We start from the raw sequence: 27,226 nt of genomic DNA on the forward strand, positions 1-27,226 counted from the left end.
TCCCCATCTGAATCAGAAGAGAGAGACAATCTGGGACTCCTACTCGCAGCCCGTTCAGACATCAGCAATTCCTTATTCGCCACCGCAATTAGAGCGGGGCGCAGCGGGGCCACAGGAGAACTGGGACCCCCCACTAGAGCTGGAGGAAACTTGCTTTCCTGAGAATCCATGGCTCAAGTTATCAGAAAACAAACTACAGTGCAAAAAAGATGTACTGTCCCCTTTAACAGCGCTGCGGTGTGCGCAGCCCGCCGCTACTGCAACAGTGATGAAAGACCCCCAAAGGAGAAAAGAAACTGAGCCAGAAGCGATATACAGAGGGAAAACCGAGAGTGATAACCTGCAGAGCCCTCAGAGCGTTGCTACCAGTGTCCTTGCTGCTGATGGAATGCTGCTGGAGAGGGCTGGACTAAAGCCAGACCCCGGGAAAATGGCTGCCCCATAGGAATGCATTGGAGGCTACGCCAAAATGGCCGCCGACATGCTGTCGGACCGATCGTTCCACCGCCCACAAAATGGCGGCGGATGGCGCCAAAATGACATGTACAATCGCCCCAGAGGAGCTATACATATGTGCCCACAGTAAAGATGGCGGACCGTGCGAACTTGCACCGCTGTGGTCGCCGCACAAGCACAAAAGTCTGCACCCCCAAACATGCACCTAAGGTGTCACAGGGACAGGGACCCCCGGCAAGCATACAGATCTGCACAAGCGAACCCCGCAGGGATCGCACAGGGAGTCACACAGGCACAGACATGGGGACACACAGCAACACAGACTGCCACCCCAGACAGAGGCCCCACACAGAAAAGTACTTACCTGTACCAGATGGCGTGGGGGAGCCTCTATGCACGGATAAACCTCTGTCCTCATCTGACAGGGAGTGCCGTGAGCCAGGGACATTACGCTGCAGCACCGCAGACGAGTCCTGTGAGGTAGCCACCTCATGGATGCATCCCTGCAGCGAACAGGGACGGGTCGTTCGTAGTGCCAGGGCGAACCATTGCTGAAAGCTCGATGGCGGGCTGGGGGTCCATCTGACCCTCTGTGCCCTGGAGAACCAGGGCGGTCAGTCCGAATCCCAGCACCGCATGATCCATCTTCATCCGAAGAGAAGACTAACACTAGAGCTGACAAAATAAACAGCTAGTAAAGTAAGAGAAAAACTGACATTTTCAAAGAAAATCAAATAAAAAGATTAGGAAGGCTGAGACTGAAGCCCCAGCACAAGGTAGCCTGACTATTCCTGACGCTAGGCAGATTAAAACTGAGTTGGGAGTGGTGATACAGGGGGGGTTTGACCGGATGGGACAGCCCCCATGGGTGTGTATATGCTAATGCCTTTTGTCTTTTGACTAAGTCTATATGCCTAGCTATTCCTATGGATAGGAAGACAATACCCAATAGTGATGACTTAGAGGAGGCGGCGACTGTCGGAGGACGTAAGAGAAATAGAATTTTTGTTAGAACGTACCGTAAAATTATTTTCTCTGATTCCTCTGACAGTCGCCGCCCCCACCCCTCTTTTGGGGTTCATGGATCTCTATACTGCTTGCTACCAAACTGAATTGGGAATGAAGCTAGCTGGGGGTATTGACCAGAGGGACAGCCCCCTGTAGGTGTGTATATACAAAGGTTTTGTGATTATTCTAAAAAAATCTTCTGCCTAGCTTACTCCTGTGGAAAGGCCAATACCCAGACGTGCAGATTGAATGAGTGGGCGGCGACTGTCAGAGGACGTAAGAGAAAAAATCAATTTCAAAAGGAAATATTTGCCAGGACTAGAGATCCCGGCGGGGAACTGGATCCTTACTCCTGAATAGGCAGAAAAAGAACTGAAGGCCTATAGCAGAGAGGGGGGTGATTACCATCTAGGACTGCCCATAGGCATAGTCAAGTCTACTCCGGTAAGGGCCAATATAACCCTGTGGTTCTGAATAATGGGGTGGGTGGGTGGTGTGGTGTGTGTGTGTGTGTGTGTGAGTGTGTGTGTGAGTGTCAGCAGTTAGAAATTGTGAAAACTATCAGGACTATGGCTTAGCCATGGACATTTTTAGTGGCAGCAGGGATAGCTGGACGTTTTGATACAAGATTTGTGTAGGTGAAAATGAGGGAGTGGTGGCAGTTTAGAAATCATGTCCTGATTTTTCAGCTCACACTCTAGCTTTTGTCAGCTCCCACTCTAGTTTTGAACATTCCGCCATTCATTCCTATGGGACAAATTCCTCCACAAAAACGCAGATATTTTATGAACCGTTCGGTGAAACAATCCACAGAGTAATAGCACACCAAATGGGGACAATCTGCACGTTTATATTACAGTCTATGTAGTGTGAAAACTGTGGGAGGAGTTAGGGTGGTAAATTTGGCTACAGTAATAAGAATATATATGTGAGATAACAGTAAGTGGTCTTGCCATGAAAGAACACTTAATCAGGAGCTGGTATATGCTCGGAAGAGCAAGTAGTACATGCTATACACTATATTAATACTTAGTTATTTTTCTTTTTTATTCTTGGAGGAGTACGGTGATAGGTAGAGCCCACATCCATATTTTTTTTTTTTGTACGCTTTGCATGTCAGTAATTAATATTGTGTAATGTGCCTTCGCATGGATGTTGAACTTGAATGACAACTGTCTTGGTGCGATTCATGTCAAGTTGTATTTACAATTTATATGTGAACTTGAACTGGTTTTTCCCTGCTCTATTTTTTGTAATTTCCGAAAACTTGTTAATAAAACAGATTCAACCTAAAAATAGTAACCAGGACAAATAGTGAGGGGGACGCTTCCTAAAAAGAAAAACAGACAAAAAAATCCAAGTCAAGATCTACGCCTTTCCCAATTTATCCAACATGAAAAAAAAAAAAAAATTGCCTGGCGTTCTCTTCAAATAAGGATCAATTATCAGTAAAAAGCAGAGCAGCTCTAAGCAGTAGTGGCCTCCAAGCTACTGTTCATGCGCATTAAAATGGTTTGTAATCGCTTCCATATACTCAGTAAAAGTGACTAGCCTCAGGTGATACACAAAGATAGACAAATCCATTTGTGTGCAAACCATTTTGTCCTGTACAGCCTCCTACAACACAAAGATAAAAGGATATTTCTCACCATCAGAAAACAGGGGGCTGGGCCCTGAGATTACACACAAAGAAAAGCTGATGCACAGAGCTAAGTGTAAGAAAATGATACACGACTGGGGGCAGGCATTCTCCTGGGAGGCTATGGGGTCGGTTTAAAGTGGTATTAAAGCCAAAAAATCGAATACATTGCAGCTTACCAATCATTAGATGTGGTGGTTGCATTCGCTCTTTTTTTTTTGCCTCCCCCCTTCCTCATTTTCACCTGGTGATCCAATCAGAAAACACACCTACTTTATGAGAGTGCCCCCACACTGGATGAACGAGTACAGGGAGCACATTTGGACAGCAGCATTGTTAATCTGGGGGAGGGGAGAACTAGATAAACTACAGCAATGTTTCGAGGCCTCACCTGTATCAATGGTGAAAGTAAAAGGTGCGCAAATTAGGAGTGAAAAGTGGAAAGCAGCACTAGAGAAATGCAAATAATGGTGAATAAAACAAATAAATAGTGCGCTAACTTTATGAATTGATAAAAATCAATAAACATAGAAATGAATAGTCTCTTGCACGTGTCAATATGAGTGCAAACTATAAGTAATCATGTGAACAAGTCCGTATTAATATAATAAATTCGACACAAGTGAGAAAAACACAAGTCTCTCAAATATTGTGAAGCGGGGGGCGTGGCCGGACCGGGCATGTGAGCAGACCTAGCTCACGGAGCTCCCAGTCTTAATCCTGCAATTTCATCCTTCCCCGGCCGGACGATCGTAAATTGTGGACTGATATTACTTAGGAAAGTGCCCTGAGTTTGTTGCTGCCTCTGGATGTCGGATGGGTGCCGGATAACCTGAGGTCCGGGACCGTGGGGAGAGCTCCACTCCGCCGGATTGCAATCGGCTGCCATCCTGACCTTACCTTAAATCATCTGGCTCCAGCTCGCCTAGGGGGGACTCTCCTTCATCCCTGCTGCTGGTATCTGGCTGTATTTTCCGTGGGGGACCACGATCCGCGGAGATCCGGGCTGAGGCCTAGTTTTCAGTTGAAGCCGCGGCCTTTCCTACGGCGGGCGGCCGATCGCGGCGGCGCCTTGGCGGACGTTGATTCGGTGAGCTGTTGCCCCTATTTCTTTGGCCTGTTGCTCTTCCTGACCTGCCCATCGCCCTTGACCCCCACAGACTCTGTTGCCGCTCTGCATGTCCCGTTCGGGCGCAGCCATGACCAGAGGGAGCAAGCAAAAGGATGGCCCTGTCCCTGGCTCGGCCGGCCAGGAGGGTGCCGGCCTGGGGACTCCGCAGCAATCATCCCGTGGCCCTGAAAGGCAGAAGGACATGGGCACAAAGCCCAAAACGGTGCGCTCAGGGGGAAAGGACAGTGCTGGTGATATCCTGCTGTATGCTAAGAAGCTGTGCGACCTCCCGGGCACAAGCGAGGTGACGACTCCACCCTTGGCAGGGGCACAGGTACTCGGGGACATTCAGCAGGGTACCGGGGAAGTGGAGGTACCTGAGCAGTCTGAGCTCAGTGATGAGCTGGAGGGAGACGTGTTGGCGGGGACTCAGCCCACCCTGAGTCGCATTCTTCAGGCTGTGCAGCAATGCACAGCCTCCGTGAACATTGTCAAGGACAGACTGGGGGGTCTCACAGAGGAAGTAGCCCTATTGCGTCAGGATTTACAAAAAATGCGGGAACGCACCACAGCTGCCGAAAGTCGCATCTGTGACTTGGAGGACCAGATGCCCACTTTAATAACGGAATCCAGGGAAACAGCCAGGCAGGCTCAGGCTAACAGGAACAAGACAGATGACATCGAGAACCGCCTGCGCAGAAATAATGTTCGTATTGTGGGGTTACCTGAGAAGGTGGAGGGAAGGGACCCCACGGACTTTGTTGAGAACTGGCTATGTGAGATCTTCGGACGGGAGTCCTTTTCTTCTTTATACGCGGTGGAACGCGCACACCGTGTTCCCACCAGGGCGTTGCCCGGCAATGCTCCCAGGCCCATGCTCGCTAAGATTTTACATTACCGGGACAAGAAGATATTACGTCTTGCCCGTGAAAAGGCAGAAATCAGATATAATGGTGCCAGGGTGTCCTTTTACCCGGACTTTTCGGCGGATGTACAAAAACAAAGGGCTAAATTCATCGATGTGAAGAAACGACTCCGTCGAATTGGCCTGGTGTATGCTATGCTGTACCCTGCCCGTTTGAGAGTTACGGCGGAGGGCAGGGCGCACTTTTTTGACACTGCTGCGTAGGGATGCACCGAAATTTCGGCCACCGAAATTATCGGCCGAAAATGAGCCTATCTCATTTCGGCCGATAATGGGTTAACATTGCCGAAGATAATGGCCGCCGTGGAGAAGGAGGAGGGCGCAGCGCAGCGCAGGGCAGGCTTTAAAAGTCCCGCCTCTGGCCGGCCGTCCGCCTCTCAATGACGTCCCTACTACTCTGTGCATTAGTGAATGGACATACCAGGCGGGAGGGCGGGGCGAGCGGCCGCTATAGATATTACTATGTGATCCATCCCTGTCAGCCTGTCAGTGTCAACTATGTGTGAATGAGAACAGAACTGACCTAACACCGGGCGGGGGGGCGGGGCGAGCGGCCGCTATAGATATTACTATGTGATCCATCCCTGTGCATCCCTGTAAGCCTGTCAAATATGTGTGAATGAGAACAGAACAGAACTGACCTGACACCGGGCGGGGGGAGCGGCCGCTATTAGCTGTAACTATGTGAGCGCTTCACTTCCCTGACAGGCATGTATCTCCGCTGACAAGGAAGTGAAGCGCTCACATAGTTACAGCTAATAGCGGCCGCTCCCCCCGCCCGGTGTCAGGTCAGTTCTGTTCTGTTCTCATTCACACATAGTTGACAGGCTGACAGGGATGCACAGGGATGGATCACATAGTAATATCTATAGCGGCCGCTCGCCCCGCCCCCCCGCCCGGTGTTAGGTCAGTTCTGTTCTCATTCACACATAGTTGACACTGACAGGCTGACAGGGATGCACAGGGAAGGATCACATAGTAATATCTATAGCGGCCGCTCGCCCCGCCCTCCCGCCTGGTATGTCCATTCACTAATGCACAGAGTAGTAGGGACGTCATTGAGAGGCGGTGTCCCCGGCCAGAGGCGGGACTTTTGAATGAAGGACACCCGAGGAGGGGTAGCTGAGGCAGTGGGGGGGGGGGGGGGGGAGAGCTGAGGCAGCTTACCAATGATATTTGTATTATGAAGCATGAGGGGTTAATGTATTGTCACTGCTGGTCACTCATCTATTAGTGACTGACCAGTGGCAGGTAATTAACCCCTTTGTGCTGCATTAGTGCAACCAGTATCAGTGCAACCAGTGTTAACACTGATACTGGTTGCACTAATGCAGCACAAAGGGGTCAATTACCTGCCACTGGTCAGTCACTAATAGATGAGTGACCAGCAGTGGCAATACATTAACCCCTCATGCTTCATAATACTAATACCATTGGTAATTAAATTAACCTCTTGCCAACCCGTCACAGTACATATACTGTGACAGGGTGGCAGCGACAGGTGTACGCCTGCCTGTTTTTGGTGTATGCCCCTGTTCTATCCATTTTAAATTTTTTTGGGGGAAAAAGTCATTTTCGGTTTCGGTTTTCGGCCAAGGGCATCCTGCATTTTCGGTTTCGGTTTCGGCCCAAAATTTTCATTTCGGTGCATCCCTACTGCTGCGGATGCGGCGAGCTGGCTGGATGTCCACGAACCGGCTCTTGGTCGCAGGAGGGGGGATGAGCCTGGAGAGTGATCTGGATTTCCTCAGTGACCGCATCTATCCGGAGTGGGGCTGTCCTACATTTTGCGCGTGTTCTTGCACGCTGTCTGCTTTTGACCCGGCCGGGGACGTTTACTGAGTTTGATTTGGAATCTACAGCTCCGACTATGACGAGTGTAGACGAGCGAAGATGTGTTTTTCCATGGCTCTGCTTTGGAACCTGCTTTTATGTTTGCACCGTTGTGCATGTTGGCCGGGTGGCTCCCATCTGGACGGTGGGGCTGCGGTCGAACCCGTCTGGAGTGAGCCGCCAGTTTTCAGACGGTTCTTTGTCAGGGTGCCTTTGTGCCTTGACCTACTGAGTTTCAGTTTCACTGACTTTTGTTTTTTTGTTTTTGGGAAGATTCACACTACATGTTTCACTGGACACTATCAAGCTGCCACATTTCCACGCCAGGACTCCTCAGGGGACCTTCTATGTCTTTGCCTTGGTTGCCTTGGTGGGGGCCTCCGGTCTTCACTCGGCTATCTTCGTTGGTTTTTCTCATGGCAGGGATACCGGTAGTTTCTTGGAATGTTCGTGGCCTGGGCTGCCCACTCAAGAGGGCTATGATGGCCCATCAGCTACGAAAGTACCACCCGGCCATTATTGCCTTGCAGGAGACTCATTTGGTGGGGGACTCTGTTGGATGCCTACGATATGCATGGGTGGGATGGGGCTATCACTCCACCCACTCCTCATATTCCCGGGGGGTCAGTGTGCTGATTCACGGGTCGCTGGCCTTCCGGGAACTGGGGGTCCAGGTGGACTCTGAGGGGAGGTATGTGTTCTTACATTGTATGCTTTTTTAAGTTATGTGTGTGATAGCAATAGTGTACATTCCGCCCCCATTCTCCTCTGGGGTGCTCAGGGAGTTCCTTAATTTTACTATGGACAAGGTTGGATTGCCATTGTTTGTTATAGGGGACTTTAATGGGGTACTGGACCCTGCCAGGGACAGACACCCTCCACCGCCCTCCGGGGGTGTTGCCAGAGGTACGGCGCTCTCCCGTTTTTTGACGGAGGTGGATTGGTGTGAGGTGTGGCGCCTTAGAAACCCTGACACGGTGCAGTTTTCCTGTTTCTCCAAAAATCACTCTGCATTGTCACGTATAGATTTATGTGTGGGTAACAGGGAGGCCGTGGCCATAGTGGAGGACATTGGGTATGCCCGTAGGGGGATCTCGGACCACTCCACGCTGGTGGTCAGATTGCAGGTCCGCCCTCGGGTGGACTTGCGTAGAGCTCCCTGGCGCTTAAATGCCTTCTGGCTGAAACTGTTTCCGCCGGACAATGATATTCCAGCAGCCATCGCAAACTTTTTTGAGGAGCATGACCGTTTTGGGGATGTGCTCCTGAGATGGGAGGCTTTTAAGAGCTTTCTCCGTGGGGTCCTCATTGCTAATGTTAAGAGGGTCCAGACCAAGTCTAAAGATTTTGAGGAACATCTGTCCCAGTGCGCACAGCGACTGGAGCAGGAATACTTGAACAACCCCACTGATGATACGAGGGCGGCATGGCTCTCGGCTCAGTCGGTGTGGGTTGGGGAGGTTCGCTCGAAGGCAGACAAAAAGCGTTTTTTGCCAAAACAGCATTTTACGAAGAAGGGGAACGCACGGGCCGTATGCTGTCGAGAATGGTGGGGACACGCCCTTCGGTTCCTCCCATAGGGGCTCTCAGGATACCGGGTGGTGCTTTGGTTAATAAGCAGGATGACATTATGGCTGAGCTGGTGAGGTTTTACAGGGACCTGTACTCCTCGCGGGCTCACTACAGTCCGGAGGAGCTGCAGGACTTTCTGGGTGCCACTCCTCTACCGCAGTTGACGGAGGAACAGCGGCTGCAGCTTGAGGCCCCGATTACGGAGCAGGAGTTGCTGGAAGCGGTGGCCCTCTTTCCGGGATCTAAGGCTCCTGGGGATGATGGCCTTCCTGCTGAAATATACCAGAATTATTCTGGGCTGTTACTGCCAAGATTGTTGGAGGTGTTCCAGAGGGCGAGGGAGGTGGGGACCCTTCTGGAGTCTATGACTAGGGCTAGCATCATATTATTACTCAAACCAGATAAATCTCCTACGGACCCGGGATCATACAGGCCCATCTCTCTGCTCCAGGCGGATGTCAAGTTACTGGCTAAAGTTCTGGCGCGTAGAGTTAACGTTATAACGCATATCATTCATGAAGACCAGGCGGGTTTTATGCCCAATAGATCTACGGCCCTTAACTTACGTCGCCTGTTTGTTGCGATCCAAACGCCGGCAGATAACGCGGGGGAGAGGGCACTGCTGTCCCTGGATGCCAATAAGGCATTTGACAGTGTGGAATGGGAATACCTCTGGGCCACCATGGAATCATTTGGTTTTGGCCCTATATTCCTGTCGTGGGTGAGGTTATTGTACTCTCAACCAACGGCTACCATTAGGGAGGGGGGCAGGGTGTCCACATGTTTTTCACTGGGAAGGGGGACGAGACAGGGGTGCCCTCTATCACCCCTATTGTTTGCCATAGCGATGGAGCCTCTTGCGACGCGCATAAGAGCTCAGCAATCCATTGTGGGGTTCCTGTATGGACCATTTGAGGATAAAGTCCTGCTCTACGCGGACGATATGCTCCTGACATTGGGTGACACTGATGTTTCCCTGAGCTCGGCTATGTCAGTTATTACGGAGTTCGGTCGGTTTTCCGGACTCACTATAAACTGGTCCAAGTCCTCCCTCTTGCAACTGGACAGGACCGATGCTCCTACCTTGGGTCCACAATGCCCGGTCCCCTCGGTTCAGCAGTTTAAATACCTGGGGGTCGTGGTCTCAGCGGACCCGACCCAGTATAGCTTACTCAATCTTAGCCCCCTTCTTACCAGGTTTCGGGACAAAATCAGGACTTGGAACAAACTCTGGCTATCACTAGCCGGTAGGGTGAACCTTATAAAGATGGTTTTGATGCCACAATTGCTATATTTCCTCCATAATTCTCCTATCGTTATTCCACTGAAAACTTTCCGCATAGTTAACACCCTTTTCCGGACTCTTATGTGGAAGGGTAAGGCAGCTAGAGTACTTATGGAGCAGCTACAGAGGCCTCGTGAGGGGGGGGGCCTTGCCCTTCCTAATCCGTGGTTGTACTATTTGGCCTCACAGTTGCAACATCTGGTGGGGGCGGTATCCGGGTCGCGTACGGGCGCGGCACTGACGGTTATGCAGTGGTTTGTTGGCACGCGAGGGGTGCCGGAGGGACTTGAGGCGCAACTTTTTTCTAAACCTAATAAGCGCTTCCCGACATATAGATTACTACAAAAAATATGGGACAAAACTAAACAACTTCAGCAAGCATTGGGTTATACTAACTTTAGCCCGATATGGGACAATAGGACTTATCCGGAATTATGCAAGTTGGAACAGGGTGACAGGTGGCGAGTATATGGGGTGACACACCTTACACATGTTGTGCGGGAGGGGTCCCTGCTGACCTTTGAACAGCTTCAGGAGCGCTTCTCACTCCCGGACAGTATGAGATTTTATTATTTCCAATTGCGACACGCATGGAGGGCACAGGCAACTCTGGGACAGCTTTTTCTGTCCCCGACCCCTGTTTTTTTCCTTATGCAACAATATCAGGACACCAAGGGATTCATATCAGGCTGCTATGCCTCTCTTCTGGGATCTTTCCTGGAAAAGTACCCGAGCCAGGCTTGTGACCGTTGGAGCATGGATGTGGGGGAGATCCCGGGGGAACAATGGGAGGAGGCCTTGGAGGTAGTCCGTAGCTGCTCTCTCAATGCTTCACACCAGGTGTCGCAGCTTTACATCCTGCTAAGAGTGCATCACACTCCCCGGAAACTCTATGCCATGGGTCTTCGTGACGATGACCTCTGTGGACGATGCCGGAGAGAGGTGGGGGACTTGGTTCACTTGCTGTGGCGATGTCCAAAGCTGCACAGATACTGGTCCACGGTGCTGTCTGCCATTAATGGAACTCTGGGGGTGGCTATCCCTGGGGATCCCAGACATTGCGTTTTGGGGATACTGGAAGCGGTAGTGGAAGATAAGTTTTTGCGAGAGGCTGCCAGCCGGGCACTTTTTCAGGCCCGTCTACTGATCCTGAGACACTGGATAGCGCAGGAGCCACCCACGTATGGGATGTGGCTGGCACAGATGGCTTCTACTTTACGTATGGAGAAGGTTATATATCAACATAGGGGGGTGCCTCAGAAATTCTCTAAAGGTATGGGATGTGTGGCTGAACAGCCCAGGCATGGCCCCTGATGATCTTATCCTGGACCGTTTGTTACGGTAATTTTTTGAGAGATGTATATGCTCAATCTTGGCTCGGGTGGGAGGGGTAGAGGTGTTCCCTATACTTTCTTATATTTTACAATGCTGTGTGTTTGTCGCAATGTGCTTGACTATGATAACCTTGGGGGGAATGTGGTATGGCGTGGATTGTGTAATGTTTATAGTTTGATGTTACCATCCGACAGCTTTTTTTTTTTTTTTTTTCTTTCTGACTGTAATGGTGTGAATTTTTCTCAATAAAGCTTTTCTTGATTTAAAAAAAAATATTGTGAAGCAAATGAAACTTCAAAACTTGAAAAAAGGTGTTCCGTGCCAAATGAACGTGCCACTGTGTAAAGGTGATCGTATTTCCCATTTAAAATACAGTAAAACCTTGGATTGCGAGCATAATTCTTCCGGAAGCATGCTTGTAATCCAAAGCACTCTTATATCAAAGCGAATTTCCCCATAAGAAATAATGGAAACTCAGATGATTCCTTCCACAACCATTTATTCATAAATCCTTCAATTTATAGTCCATATAAAAAGATTATAGCATTGCGATAGGTTGTGTAACCATACAATGTCCATCCACAAATAGCCGCTTCCACAAGGGGATTGGAAGCAAAATCCAGCAGGAGCTACAGGGTAGCAATATGGTTCCATTTAATGAAGGTACAACATTTAGCAACTCACATGGTTGATGAATAAAACAGGCACATCTAAGTATGCAGGCATCCGGGGTAAAGCGGTCCACATAGACCATCTTCTGCACAGCCGGCTGCTAGTCTGTAATCCTGACCGGGAAGACCACCCTGCAGTAAAGCGATCTGAAAGCGAGGGGCAGCATGGAAAGGATGACGTAGATGACGGTGCGGAGGATGGTCCTATGTGGACAGCTTTACCCCCGATGCCTGCATCCTTAGATGTGCCTGTTCCAATCATCAACCATGTGAATTGCTAAATGTTGTACCTTCATTAAATTTAACCACATTGCTACACTTAGAGGCGCCTCTCTTCTCTTTTATACTCAGCTGTGACTTGAGGCTACTTGTATATCAAGACATCGCTTGTATATCAAGTCAAAATTTATTTGAAAATTTTGCTTGTCTTGCAAAGCGCTCTTAAACCAAGTTACTCTCAAACCGAGGTTTTACTGTACTTCTTTTTGTCAAGGTGGCCCCTTACCGCAGAGAACTTCTAGGAAGGTTTTCAAATGGTGGACATTCTACGGTGTTGAAATGATGACATTTTATGGTAAAGATGGGTGCTTACCAGAAATCAGGGAGACATGAGCATGGACTGCTGTAAGACAGGAAATCCCGTGAGGAAACCTAGAAGCTGGTCCGCTTTGCAGTGATGAGGTTCCTGCTCTGAGCCGCCGCTGCTCACGCTGCCCTCGGCCTCCTGTGCGCGGCCAGTCCCCCTTCTCTCATTCAGATCCCCAGACGGGAGGAGGGGTGGGCGGGGCCGCCGGAGACTAGCAGGGAAGAGAGGGCGGGACTGGAGCAGAGGGTGGGGGATAGAGGGGAGGAAAGGGCGTGAACTAGAAGGTAAAGGAGCAAGATATGGTATCGGATATAGGAGAACAGAGGAACAATATGGATTTCTTCAGAACAACAAAAAAGCAGGTCACCGATTCCCTACTGATCGATCCTTTCCTTGGTACGTCCTAACTACCAGGTAAGCGAAACCCCTCCTTCTCTTCCCACATAGACTAGAGGCGGTGACGTCATTCAACACACAGCGTGTCGCTAGGGCGATTGGTGCCATTTTTCTGGTAGGAACAGGAGGAAGTCCGGAGGTTCTTTGGTCCTCGAGTCCCTGGTTTTAGTGGTGTATGAGTTCCATCTGAGGAGAGTGGAAATTCGATTGCCTGACTTGATTGGGCTGAGGTGAGAGGCCATATTGTAAGGTGGTGGGCTGTGTGAAGAGCACCTGTCATTATCATTACCTGGCACTACGTGTGTCTCTCATCTGGATCTTTGCCACGTTATATTCTACACTAGAGGGCTGTTTTTGCATGGATCTTCATTTGAACTTTTGATGTGGACTTTTTCTTTCTTCTGTTTATGTTATCACATTATATATTTTTTTATTTGTGTATTTTTTCATTTGTAATTTTAAGCGCTACACTATTTCTTTATATTTGCTATGCTGGTTTTGTGAGTGTTTAGCCGCTTAGTGTTAGGTTTTGAGCGCTGATATAACCCTTGTTCCCATACAGATTGTATGGCTGAATTTTCATCGCATTTGGGCCAAAGTTGTGCAGGACCCTCCTTTTGGTCCGCACCAGAATCAGATTGCATGGGTGTTCACACCCATGCGATCCAATTACTGTGCTAATTGACAGTTCGCACTGCGATATGCAAACTAATCTGGGGTTGTCATTACTTTGTATTGACACTCCTAGCAGTTGGCAAAGGGCAGTGCGACCTGCCTGCAGGTCAGCTGCGATGCGGGAACCCACAGTGGATTTGCAGGGTTCCCGCATCGCACCAGTGTGAACCGGCACTCAACGACCCAAAGCATGCATCCAAATCAACAAAGGAATGGCTTCACCAGAAGAAGATTAAAGTTTTGGAATGGCACAGCCAGAGCCCAGACCCGAATCCGATTGAAAATCTGTGGGGTGATCTGAAGAGGGCTGTGCACAGGAGATGCCCTCACAATCTGACAGATATGGAGTGTTTTTGCAAAGGAGAGTGGGCAAATATTGCCAAGTCAAGATGTGCCACGCTGATAGAGTCATACCCAAAAAAGACTGCTGTAATAAAATCAAAAGGTGCTTTAGTTTAAGGGTGTGCACACTTATACAACTCTATTATTTTAGTTTTTTAGTTTTACTTCTCTCCACCTAAAAGATTTCAGTTTGTTGTTTAAGTTGTACAGTTTATAGGTCATATTAAAAAGGTGGAAAAAGTTCTGAAATTATTTATCTTGGTTTCATTTTTTTACATCACAGAAACCTGACATTTGAACAGGGGTGTGTAGAATTTTTATATCCACTGTAACTTACCAGCTTCTGCTCCCTGTCTATATGGACTCACTGGGTTTTTGATAACCTTTACACCCATTGGACTGGTTTTTCCACACTTCCAGTTACACCGGTTACCAATTCACCCTCAGTGACTTGCACCATATACCAACTGTTGCTTTGTGTGGCCAGTTGTCATAGGGTTCCACTCAGCTGAGTGCGCTTAAGATTTTCTTTGGGTTTGCTTTTCCAGGACTCCTAGGTATATGCTAGTAGCAGCACCAGCCGACGTGGACAATTTATATGCACTTTTTTGTCCTACGGATCATTTCTTCCTCATCACCATAGGGCCCATTTAGGACAACATTGTGTTTTAGGGAGGGTTTTTCCTCATTTATTCTATACATCAGTTTAGTGCCATCCAGTGGTTTGTTTTATTTTTAATTTAAAAGCTCATGCTCTCATTCCGAAATTACATGCTGAATTAGGATTCAGGCTATTCAGGATTTAGTTTTTGTTTTCTTGTCAGGACTGTCAATGTGGCACAAAAGTAATAAAGAGAATAATTAGCTGCATGTTGAATTAGCAAATAGGAATATGTAGAAGGAATATTTGATATTACACACTTGTCTAGTGAACCATATCTAAATAAACTGCTACTAGATGTTCATGATGGATAATTGGTCATTTTTAAAGTGGTTGTAAACCTCAAAACATAAAAATTTGAACAAAGCACAAATTTATATTGTTTACTTGCCACTCTCCAAAGCATTACATGTCATTTCTCTTTGCTGTCTGGATCCTCTTATGAGCATGAGTTACTTCTGATAAGTTTTCGTGACACAAAGAGCTAAAAATTTGACGGGAGGAGGGATCTCCAGCACACAGCTTGTGATTGACAGCCACAGCTTAGTTTCTGTGTGAAGAGGAGTGTCCCTTCCCTTTCAGTCTGCTCTCAGAGCTCTTGTACAGTGCATAGCTGCAGTTTCCTGCCCTCTGCTTTGCGAGTATGAAAACTCCTTTTCAACTCTGATTTTTGCAAGGATGTACAGGACAAATGGCAAACTAAAGGGTACAACATATGTAGAAGAATTTGTTCCATCTCTTTGCATCACCTGGGGCTAGTCACTTCGCTAGGTATTTAGTGTTTAAAACCACTTGAAGGATCTTTTTCTCTCTTTTTTAATATACAGCAGTCACTAATCTGAAATATAGGAAAGACAAAATACATACCTCATTCAATAGGCTTTTGTTTGAGGTTTTAGCTCGTTTTGCCTCAGAAACACCAGAATCTCCAGAAAAAGATCTTTTCTTTTGACAGTCACCTTTATAAAAAATAAATAAATGAAATACTAGGTCATCATAAATATAAAGCTCCAAAAGATTAAAAAGTGTGACAAATTGATTGTGCTGCACTGGTACTAGCTACATAAAAATCAGTAAAATTTGAAAAACCCCACGGATCACCTCTCCGAACATCACTGCAGGAAACCACACACTGCTTGGATTGGAAGTCCTCTTGAATGAATACAACGATGTTTCCATACATCTTGGGACACTTTCCTTAAAAAGCGTTGCAGGTTTTTCCATTCATTTGATAGCCATTCGACTCTGGTAAGCGGCCATTCCCCCTCTTTCAGTGTTGGTGTCTCTATTCACAAAGGATTTGTTAAGGACTTTTTAAGCATGCTGGGACTTCTGGTGCTTTTTTTTTTTTTTAATGGAGAACATTTGTCTAAATCCCCGGCATTTATTTTGCACCTTTCTTAATGGACACTTCACAAACTTATATACATTCATTTTTGCAGTTTAGGAGTATGGTTTATCAATTTGTATCATTTACTACCGCTGCACTCATTGTATACAATTGTGTTAGGGTTTTTTTCTATTGGTCTGTGCTAGCTGCTATTTTCTTTCAAACTTCACTGTCATTATATCTTGTCTCCCGTTTTTGATAATTTTTGGAAAGAGAAAAAAGAAATTACATTTTTTTTTTTTTAAATACTGTCACCAGTTCAGTACAGCATCATCATACGACCTGGTGACATGTTTCAAATGGGTATCGTTGATCTCGCTCTTCTTTGAAAAAGATTGGTGGTATCAAATAGAAAATGGGTACTGTGTTGCATGACCTTATAATTGTCAAAGTGTAAGAGAGTTCTGAAAGCTAAAAATTGGCTTGTGCAGGAAGAGAGGGATCTTGCCCAGTAATGAAGTGGTTTAACACTACAATTTCCAGCAGTGCTCAACCACAAATCCTTTGTGGAAAAATGGACATAATATAAATAAATTACATGTATACCAATAAAACAAGACACTCACTTTATATTGCCAGCTGCTTATTGCTTCTGCGCTGTGTTGCTTCAAATTTACTAGTGCAGTGCAAACGTGTGTGCCTAATGGCAGATCCAATAAGGGCAAGGAAGAGGAGCACGCATGAACCTAACACAAGCTGGCTGGGCCCTGGCCACTGGCAACCAGCATGTATGCAATAGTAAACTCTGACAATGCACTCTACAGCAATGCCCCTGTACTGGTGACGTCTCCTCCTGCCTATACGTGCATATTACATTTTTATCATTTTTTTCACACAAATAGAACTTTTTTTTGGTGGTATTCAATCACTACTGGGTTCTTCTTTTTTGCTGGAAGAAAAAAAAGCAAAAAAGAAGAAAAAAAAGACCGAAAATTTTGAAAAAAAAAAACCAAGCCAAAAACAAAATGCTTGCAAATAAGTCATTTTTTCTCCTTCACTAATGTGCACTGATGATGCGGCACCGATAGGCAGCGCTGGTGGGCACTGATTATCAGGGCACTGATGATCAGTGCCCTGATAATCTGTGTACATGTCCCCTGTAACCGGCTCTCCTTTCCTCATGCTGTGACAGCATGTGAGGAATGGACGCCCTTTCTGAACAACAGAGCCACACTGTAGCTGTCTTTCGGCTATAGCACTGGTCTGAAGTGGTTAATTCAGAAATAGTTAAGAAATAACAGGTTGAAAATCTGAATTGTTGCAATCAATTGTATGTAAAACTTATATTGTACACACATGCGTGTGCAAAGCTTTAACTGGCCCTTTGGTCACCATTTCTTCTATGGACACAAAAAATGGGGCACAACTCCTCCCACTGACAACAACAAGAGGGCATCATTTCTCCCAGAGGACAAAAACTATGGGGTAAAATTTCTTCCAATTACAATATTTATAAGGGCACTTTTCCTTCTACTGACACCAACAAAAGTCAATTATTTTTCCACTAACACTAGAAATGGGGGTATTCCCACACTTACCAAAGGCGCTAGGTGCAGAGCAAAAACTCTGGGGCGGCACTTACTCCCACTGACTACAGTCCGACTCCTAAAGTCTTAGGGCAGTAACAAAAAAAAAAAAAAAAAAAAAAAAAAAGAAGACCATGCTGCATTTAAGGCCAAGCCCAAAAAAGGTATAGCACAATTCACTGCAAACGCAGAGCAAAACGCGTTCAAAATGCACTCAAGGACGCATCAAACGCATGTAAACATGCAGTGAAAAACACGCAGTTATGTGCAGTTTTTGGTGTGAATAGGCCCTTAAGGACAGTAAGGACTCTGAGGAACCCTGCAAATAGAACTCCCCCACTTTTCCAGTTTTTATTGAAAGAGAAACCATTCAAGCTTGAAGCTCTAAAATGTTGGAGGAGGGGAAAAAAAAAAAATCATTCTCTATGGAGATGGTCCAAGCTCAGAAAAGTTCTGGAGCTTTTTAGTAGCTCGAATCGGACAGGTTTGAGCATTTTTATTTTCATAGAAATTAATAGAAACACGCCCATTCGCGCATTTTTGACACACGTTTAAAATGTGATTTTCTGTTTAAATTAAAACATTAAGAATAAAATCATAATATATGATTAATAAATAATTTAAACTGAATACGTAAATAGGTAAAAATCATAATTAAAAAAAAGGGGGTCTGTAAAATCAGTTACTCTGCATTCATTGACAGACAAAGCTCCTTGGGATTTTTGACCATTGTGTTATACTGTCCCCTACAGGAGTAGGACACTGGACAGAAAAAAAATAACTTGACTACGCCTATGGGCAGTCCCAGGTGGTATACTCGCCTTCTGTCCTCAATTTTGTTACAAGCTGTGTCAGAAGTATTAAAACTTCATAGAGGGGTGGGTGATGTGTCCGTCAATGAACCCAGAGAAATGGATTTTACAGCAAGTCAAAAATCCCATTTTCTTTCGGTCATTGATGGACACAGCTCTCCAGTATTCAGAACCATAAGGACGTCCCAAAGCACTGCCAAACAAAGGGCGGGACCACAAAAAAAATCCCAAGGCTGAACAATAGCCAACCAGGTAACAGGAGCTCAACAAAAAACAACTGGAGACCAACCTGAACAATACACCCCCAAAGAGGGAACAGACCCTCTAACAGCAGCCTGAAAAACCTTGCAGCCAAAGGAAGCATCCGCAGATGCAAAGACATCCACTTTATAGAATTTAGTGAAAGTGTGCACCGACCAAGTGGCCGCCTTGCAAACCTGCGCCACTGACAACTGACTGAAGGCCCAAGAAGCACTAAGCACCAGATTAGAGTGTGCCGTGACAGGGAAAGGAGGAGCCTGACCCCTGATAGAATAGGCCCGAGTCTGTCTGCTCCATCTTGAAATGGTTGCAGAAGCGGATAGCACTTTTCTTGGCACATCGTGAGCACAAACCGTAAATCTGACTTCCGAAAAGTCTGTAGCTGCCAGATACACCCGAAGCGCCCAAACCACATTCAGGGCATGCAAAGCAAATTCCATAGGATGTTTGGGCCTGGGACACAGGGAAGGAAACACGCCTTTATTCAAATGGAAATCAGAGACTACTTTAGGAAGGAATGCCAGACATGGGTGAAGAACCACCTTATCTTTCTGGACCACCAAGTAACAGGGTACGACAACACCATCAGTTCCAACACCCTGCAAGCAGAGGCGATAGCCACAAAAAGGTCACCTTCTGGGGACACAGTAAGCAGAGGAATTTCCACAATATTTTCAAAGGGAGGCTTCTGGAGAACTGAAAGCACCAAGATCAGATCCCAGGGCAGTAGAGGAGACCGCACCGGTGCAGTCAGATGTCAAACCCTTTGAATAAAAAGGTACGCACCGGGGAGTGTGTGGCCAGGGATCATTGAAAAAGTCCATCAAGGCCGACACCTGGCCCTTGATGGTACTCAAGGCCAATATCTGCTAAACCCTCGGTGAAGGAAGGCCCAGAGCCACCGAAAAAGAGCGAGGGTGAACTCCCATCGACTCACACCACGAAATGTACGCTTTCCACGTACATATGGTAGATCTTCTTAGAGATAGACTTCCTAGCTTTCAGCAGCATTGGAATTACCTGCCCAGGAAAACCTCTTTCCTTCAGCACCTGCAGCACCTGGGTTTCAACAGCCAAGCCGACTGTAAAGCAGGATGGAAGATTGGCCCATTTTGAGACAGCAGATCCTCCCTGAGAGGGAGTCTCCAAGGCCGCACCAGGTCGGTGTACCAAGACCGGCGAGGCCAGTCCTGGGCCCCTAGAATGACCGGAATCCTCTCTGCCTCGATTCTGCGCAAGAGCCTCAGCAGAAGCTTGAGAGGAGGGAAAGGGTAGATCAGACGGTAACTGGCCCCACCAGGGTGTCTGTGGTATACACCATGGATCCCGTGATCGTGCCACAATCCTCTGAACTATTCTGTTGAGCTGGGAGGCCAACAGATTCACCTTGGGGGTGCCCCACCAGAGACATATCTGATGGATGGGTGAAGGGACTACTCCCCTTGATCCAACGCCTGCCGACTGAGGTAATCCACCTGCCAGTTTTCCACTCCTGGAAATGTGTATGGCGGAAAAGGGTCAGAACCCATCGTAGAATTCCAACCACCTCCAGAGCTGCCAACACAATTCTTATTCCGCCCTGGTGATTGACCTAAGCCATGCCTAGCCATTGTCCTACTGCATCTACACTGGAAGGCCCCAGAGACGATCAGTCCAGTGATTCAGGTACAGCCCGATCGCCTGGAGTTCCAGGACATTTAATCGGTAGTCTGGACTCTTCCAGTGTCCAAACACACTGAGCAGAGCTCTGACACAGTCAAACTCCCCACACAGACAGACTGGCATCCGTGGTGACCACTGTCCAATACAAGGGGAGAAACTATCTGCCCTGTCAAAGAGCGAAGCCACCAGACCAGAGACCCTTTGGTTTCCCGGCTCAGACGGATCTGATGGTCCAGAGACTTTGGACACTTGTCCCATTTGACCAAGACCTCACTTTGCAGGGATCTTGTATGGAACTGTGCAAACAGAACTGCCTCAAGTTAGATTGCATCAGGCCCAGCATTTGCATGCAAGTCCGGAGGGATGACATTCTGCTGGACAGCAGGAGAAGAATAGCAGCATGGAACTTCTGGAGTATGCCCAGAGGAAGAAACACTGTGGCTGGAGCTGAACCCAGAGTCAGACCCAGATGATCTAATTTTCTGAATAGAATTAGAGAAGACTGCTGGTAATTCAGAAGCCAACCACAATTTCTCAGGGTCTGTATAGTGATCTCCATGTCATCCTTTAGAACTGCAGGGGACTTCGCTCGCAAGAGGAGGTCGTCCAGGTAACCCAGTACTGCAGCTCCCCGCTGAAGTAGCAACACCAGAACTGGAGCCAACACTTTTGTGAAGATCCAAAGGGAGGAGGCAAGACAAATGGGTAACAAACAGTACTTCCTGGCCTTCAATAGCGTAGGAATCACAGAGTTAGAAATCTCTGTCTCTCTCTCTCTCCATGCCGTTAAAGCCAGCGGCTGGAAAGCAGGATGGAAGATCGGCCCTTGAGACAGCAGATCCTCCCTGAGAGGAAGTCTCCAAGGGGCATTGGCGACCAACCTTACCAGGTCTGCGTACCAAGACCGGCAAGGCCAGTCTGGGGCCACCAGAACGACCGGAATACCTTCCACCTCTATCCTGTGTAGAAGCCTCGACAGGAGTTTCAGTGGAGGAAAGGCATAAATCAGCCGATACCGACCCAAAGGAGTCACCAGTGTGTCTGTGGCGTCGGCCAGAGGATCCCGAGACCTGGCTATGAACCTCTGAACTTTCCTGTTGAGACAAGAAGCAAACAGATGGACCTCGGGAGTCCCCCACTGGACACACAGGAGATGAAATGCCTCTGGGTGTAGGGACCATTCCCCTTGATCCAACAACTGACGACTCAGGTAATCAGCCTGCCAGGTCGACACCTGGGATGTGTACAGCAGAGAGGGCAGGAACAAACTTTTCTGCCCAAGCCATAAACTCAGCCACCTCCCTTGCCGCCAAGACACTCTTGGTGCCCCCCTGATTGATGTAAGCCACAGCCGTGGCATTGTCCGATTTAATCTGAATATCTCGCAGACGAGTCGTCCATTAGCTCAGACAAAGCTTTATTGTTTTGAGCTCCAAAAAACACTGATCGGTAGTTTTGACTCTTCCACTGCTGGAAGTGTCCAACTGTTCCCCTCCAAGATTAATCGGCAACTAACCAATTATGAAAATAGTTGTCAACTATTTTCATTATCATTGTCCAAAGTAAAATTTGCAGTGGCAGAGCAGTGTAGAACTGGCCATAAGAGGGATTACTCTGATGCAGTTGGTCAGCTTCAATATGTATTGCAGTTGGTCAGCTTCAATATGTATTGCAATATATGTAAACTAAAAATCCCTGTTTTTCATTGCATAGTTTGCTGGAAAGGGTGTAAAGCCGTGTGCAGAAGGTCCAGCCAGAATTTGTGTTAATATGTGGTCACACCCCTTTAGCACCTGATAGTTTAAATACATGTACAAGCTAAAAAAAAAACACAAACGGATACCCATGTGATCCAAACTCGGGGGAAAAAAGGCTATGTCTGCTGCTGTCATGGGGCATTACCCCAAAATCTTAATTGCCTATAAAAGCAACCCATAATGCTAACAAAGTTTTGCCTGAATGTCATCAAATGTCTTCAAAGACACCAACACAACTTCCATTTTGAAACCCTGGCCTTATTGGAGCATTTATCTAAATTAGCAGAATTCACTCTGCTGAACACCGATCCCGTGGATCCACTCTTAAGTTACTCGCCTTGTTTTGGTTCTAATGAGGTTTTTTTTTTTTATTTGGTTGAGTAAGAATACCCAGCATCTTTTCGGGCCAACTATTTCAGTTGAAATATCTATAAGAAAGGATTAGAGAGCTCCTGCACATCATCAGTTACACTGGCATACTTTTGTGCATTACCCTCCTTGGTATATTGCATATCACTATAAACACACGCTAATGAACTTGAAATATATCGAAGAATGCAAAAGGGCTTAATCACTCAGTTAAACCTGCCTCTTTGGAGGGAAGCCCACACCAATAAATGTAACATAATAGTCAAGGTTGAATAAAGACAATAGTCCATCCACTTCAAGGGGTGGGTGGGTGGGTGGGTGTGTGTGTGTGTGTGTGTGTGTGTGTGTGTGTGTGTGTGTGTGTGTGTGTGTGTGTGTGTGTGTGTGTGTGTCAAACATTTCCCATATCCCTGAAAATTGTGTTCTTTAGAATGCACGTCCAAGAGTCCTTTAAAAGTATAAATACTCCCGCTTACACCACCAATTGTGGAAGAGAGTTCCACATTCTAACAGCCCTGACATTGAAAAAACCCTACGCAGCTTAAGGTTAAACCGCTTTTCTTCCAAAGTCATTGTGTGGCCACATGTCCTCTTACACTCCGAGACTGAACAGCTTTTTTCCTATGCTGGGATCACATTTGAGGTATTTGTAAAATCACTATCATGTCCCCTCTCAAGTGTCTCTCTTCTCCAGCAAAAATACATTTAGTGCTTGTAGTCATTCCTCGTAAACGTGGTCCTCCAATCACCCAATTCGTTTTTTTTTTTTTGCTCTTCTTTTGACTCTCTCCAGCACATCCCTTCTAAAGATTGGTAACCAGAACTGGACAGAATACACCAGATATGGCCTGACCAGAGTTTTATAAAGTGGCAGGATTATAGATTTATCTATGGAGTATTTCCCCTTTTTTACGCATGCTAATATTTTATCGGTTTTGGAAGATGCAGCTTGACATTGCATGCTATTGCTCAGTCTGTCTTCCACTAGGACCCCAGATCTTTCTCCATACTTGATTCCCCCAGAGGTTCCCCCTTTAGTGAGTAGTTTGCATTAAAATTTTTAGCCCCCAAGTGCATTACTTTATATTTTTCCACATTAAACCTCATTTGCCATGTAGTTGCCCACTCTATTTTGTTCAGGTCTTTCTATATCCGAATGTGAAGTTATTGCCCTGCTTATTTCTGGGTAGTCCGTAAAAACTGAGATGGAGCTATTTATCCCATCCTCTATCATTTATGAATGAAATGAAACAGAATTGGACAGACCCTTGGGGTACCCCACTTACTATTCCAGACCAGTCTGAGCATAAGTTATAACCACCCTTTGGATGTGCTCCTGTAACCACTTTTCTATCCAAGCACAAACCTTATGGTTGATGCCTGCAGACCTCAGCTTGCAGATTAAGCCAATTTGGGGAACTGTATCAAATGACGAATCCAGATACACCACATCCACAGGTCTTTCCCCCCCCCCCCCCCCCACCCATCTAGATTGCAGCTCATTTCCTCATAGTATTAACATTCTAATGTTTGGTCTGGCAAGAACGTCCCTTTGTAAACCCATGCTGATTACTACTATTGATACAGTTTTCATCAGCAAATTCTTGGATATAGTCTCTTACCCCCTCCAATTTACCTACTATTAATGTCAGGCTGACTGGTCTATAGTTCCCCAGAATATGTGTCTGCCCTTTTTTAATATTGGTACCACATTTGCTTTGCTCCAATCACCTGTTCAGAGTTCCTGTCAATATGCTGTCGGCAAAGATTAGGAACAATGGTCTAGCTATAACCCGACTGAGTTCTTTAAGGACTCTCGGGTGTAAGCCATCTGGTCCTGGTGATTTATTTGGGTTAAGCTTATCAAAACTTTCCTTGATTCCAGCCTCTGTTAGCCACAGCGGTGCGTCCTGTGAAGCGCAAAAAAAAAAAAAAAGGAGGAAGAAAAAGAAAGAAGAAGGAAGAAGTTATGGTCAGTAAAATCCCTCCTTTTCCTGCGTAAAAACTGAGAAAAAGAAAGCATTTCCTTCTCTGTCATCTGTAACTATCCTCCCTTCATCGTTTATGTGAGCAATGTGCTCCGATTTCGCTTTTTTACTATTAAAATATCGAAAGAATTCCTTGGGATTTTTTTACTCTCCTCTGCGTCTCTCGTAGTCTTTAGCAGCCCTGATTTAGTTCTTAAAGCGGTTGTATCCCGCTTTTTGACACTTTTACCTACAGGTAAGCCTATAATAAGGCTTACCTGTAGGTACAAATAATATCTCCTAAACCGGCACGGTTTAGGAGATATTTACAGTGCATGCAGGCGCATGCGCTCTGAAGGTCCGGGGGGACCTTCAATTAACTTGCCGGGAGCTTGCCGGAAAAATCACTCCCGCGCGCATGCGCGGGAGTGACGTCATCGTGGCTCCGGCCAATCAGCGCGCTGGAGCCGTCTCTTCCGGCCAATCAGCGCGCCGGAGCCGCCGAACCCGGAAGAGACGACGAGGGATCATGGCAGCGCCCGCATCGATGTCCGGGGGTCCGTGTCGGGGCTTCGTTTTAAGGTAAATTAAACATAATGGGCTAGTATGCGATGTATACTAGCTCATTATGCCTTTGTCTTGCAGGTTTTTTTTTTTATAGGGTTTACAACCGCTTTAAATTTCTTGTTGCATTCCTTGTATTGTTGGAATGCAGGCAAAGCCCCTTCCGCTTTATATATTTTAAAGGCCATTTTTCTCTCTCTAAAAATAATTTTTACTTTACAGTTTAGCCACTCAGGTTGAACCTTCATTCTTCTATATATTTATTGCCTATTGGAATGAACTGTGTGTGATACCTTTGTTTAATATGTTCCTAAAGCATTCCCATTTTTCCTCCGTGTTCAATGTTTCTAAGTTAAGGGTCCTAATTGATGCCCGGTAGTATTGAGCACAGTTCAGAAAAGTTTGCTCTTTTGAAATTTAGAATTTTTGTGCTCCCTTGTGCCCCCTTTTTCTATGATTTAAGCTAAATGTGATCATACTGTGATCGCTAGTTGTCCCGTACTGCCACATCTGAGATCAGACTTGGATCGTTTGTAATTTATTTTAAATCTAGCAATGCATTCCTTCTAGTTGGATAATCCACCAACTGAGACATGAAGTTGTCCTGTAAGACATTCATGGAATGATGGGTCTTTATTGAGTAAGCTGTCCCCTCTGCCCAGTCAATAGTTCTACCCACACCGATCACACACACACACACACACACACACACACACACAGAACTAAAGGGTCGCCTGTGAGCCGTGAAGAGAGGGAAACATTTGCAACGAGCCTCCTTGCTCTTGGTAGCCTGTTGGAGAAGAGTGTTATTCCCCCCTGTAAGAACCCTAATGATCTCATCCATGGAAGCTCCAAACAGGCGATGTCCTACAAAAGGGGTGATCAGACAGGACCTTCTTGGAAGCTTGGAATGTTTGAGCCAAATCATGCGCCTCAGGGTCTGGGCTGTTACAGATACCCTGCAGACTAAAAGGAGCCGCATCCAGGGAGGCATCACAGATGAAATACAATCCCTGGACCAACTGGTCCGCCAGCTCCACGAGGTTAGGGGAAATCTGATCTCCCTACAAATTTGCTATAGCGGATTGGTGCGTCAACTCTATGCGGATTGGTGCGTCAACCACATCACATGCACGCCCTGCCCCCCTGATGTTCGCGGCTCCTGGCTCTGACATTTTCTGCTCCCAAAGGTATGTGGGGCACATTTTTTTAGGGGGTTGCTTATTTTTATAAAATGCAGACTGATGGGCATATTTTGTTAAGGGGCACACAGATGGGCACATTTGTGCCCATTAGAGTGCCCCATAAAATAAAATATGCCCATTAGAGTGCCCCCTAACATAAAATGTGCCCATCAGCTTGCGCCTTATGTTGTTAAGGGTCATGCTGATGGGCAAATTTTATGTTAAGGGGCACTCTAATGGGCATATTTTATGTTAAGGGGCACTCTAATGGGCATATTTTATGTTAAGGGGCACTCTAATGGGCATATTTTAAGAGCAACGTTGATGGACACGTTTTTGTTTTGCCCATCAGCGTGCCCCTTAACATAAAATGTGCCCATCAGAATGCCCCCTAACATAAAATGTGCCCATCAGCATGCCCCTTATTTTATGTTAAGGCAGGGCTTGACAAATTTGCCTGAAATCTAGGAGCCAGCTAAAAAAGTTAGGAGCCAGTTTTATTTAATAAAACGGATACTACATTTACACATAAATACGACTAGAACCCCACTCTCCTCTATAGCCCAATTGGATGGAAACAGACTATCTGTCTCTTTCCATCCGATGCCATCTGATCCGATGCACAGGATGGATAGAAAATAGAACCACCATCCGTCTGTTTTTGGCAGACAGGATCAGATGGCGGCAGATTACTAAAAAAAAAAATGAAAAAAATTATTTATTTATTTTACATTTAAAAAATAAATTAATAATAATAATAATAATAACCACACTCCCTGTCCACTTACCTTTAAGCAAAGGTAACTGGACAGAGAGATGAAGCCTTGAAAAACTTCCCTCTCCTCTCCTCTTTGGAAGGAGATGGGAAGGCATCGAGAACATGCATTACTCCCGGCCACCACAAGAGGGCGCCAATTCCCCTAGCCTCTCATCTCACAGAAGAAGGCCGAAAAGCCAGGGCCTCAATTTTTGGGCGGCGCGGAAGTCCGTGCACTCAAGGAGGAGGTGGGGGGCGCAACAGGGACAGGACACCTCCTGCAGGGCACCCCAGGCGCCAGGTCGCTAATTCTAGTCGCAAATGCGACCTGGCACCCGGGGTTTGTCGAGCCCTATGTTAAGAATCACGCTGATGGGCAAATTTTATGCTAAGGGTCACTCTGATGGGCATAATTAATGCTAAGGGTTATGCTGATCGGCAAATTTAATGCTAAGGGGCACTCTAATGGGCATATTTAATGT

At 46.6% G+C, this 27,226-nt stretch overlaps 1 protein-coding gene across 2 annotated transcripts in view; it reads right to left on the reverse strand.

The window, feature by feature from the left end:
• The window catches only part of ATF7IP2 (activating transcription factor 7 interacting protein 2), a 564,057-nt gene that overhangs the window by 424,272 nt on the left and 112,559 nt on the right, over positions 1-27,226 (reverse strand). For both annotated transcript variants that reach the window (XM_082260703.1, XM_082260702.1), the window contains exon 3: positions 15,363-15,454. In XM_082260703.1, coding sequence (XP_082116829.1) covers positions 15,363-15,454 — 92 coding nt within the window. The remainder of the gene's footprint in view (positions 1-15,362; positions 15,455-27,226) is intronic.

This window comes from Pelophylax lessonae (genome assembly GCF_965119305.1).
Source record: "Pelophylax lessonae genome assembly, chromosome: 6".
Lineage (NCBI taxonomy): Eukaryota > Metazoa > Chordata > Amphibia > Anura > Ranidae > Pelophylax > Pelophylax lessonae.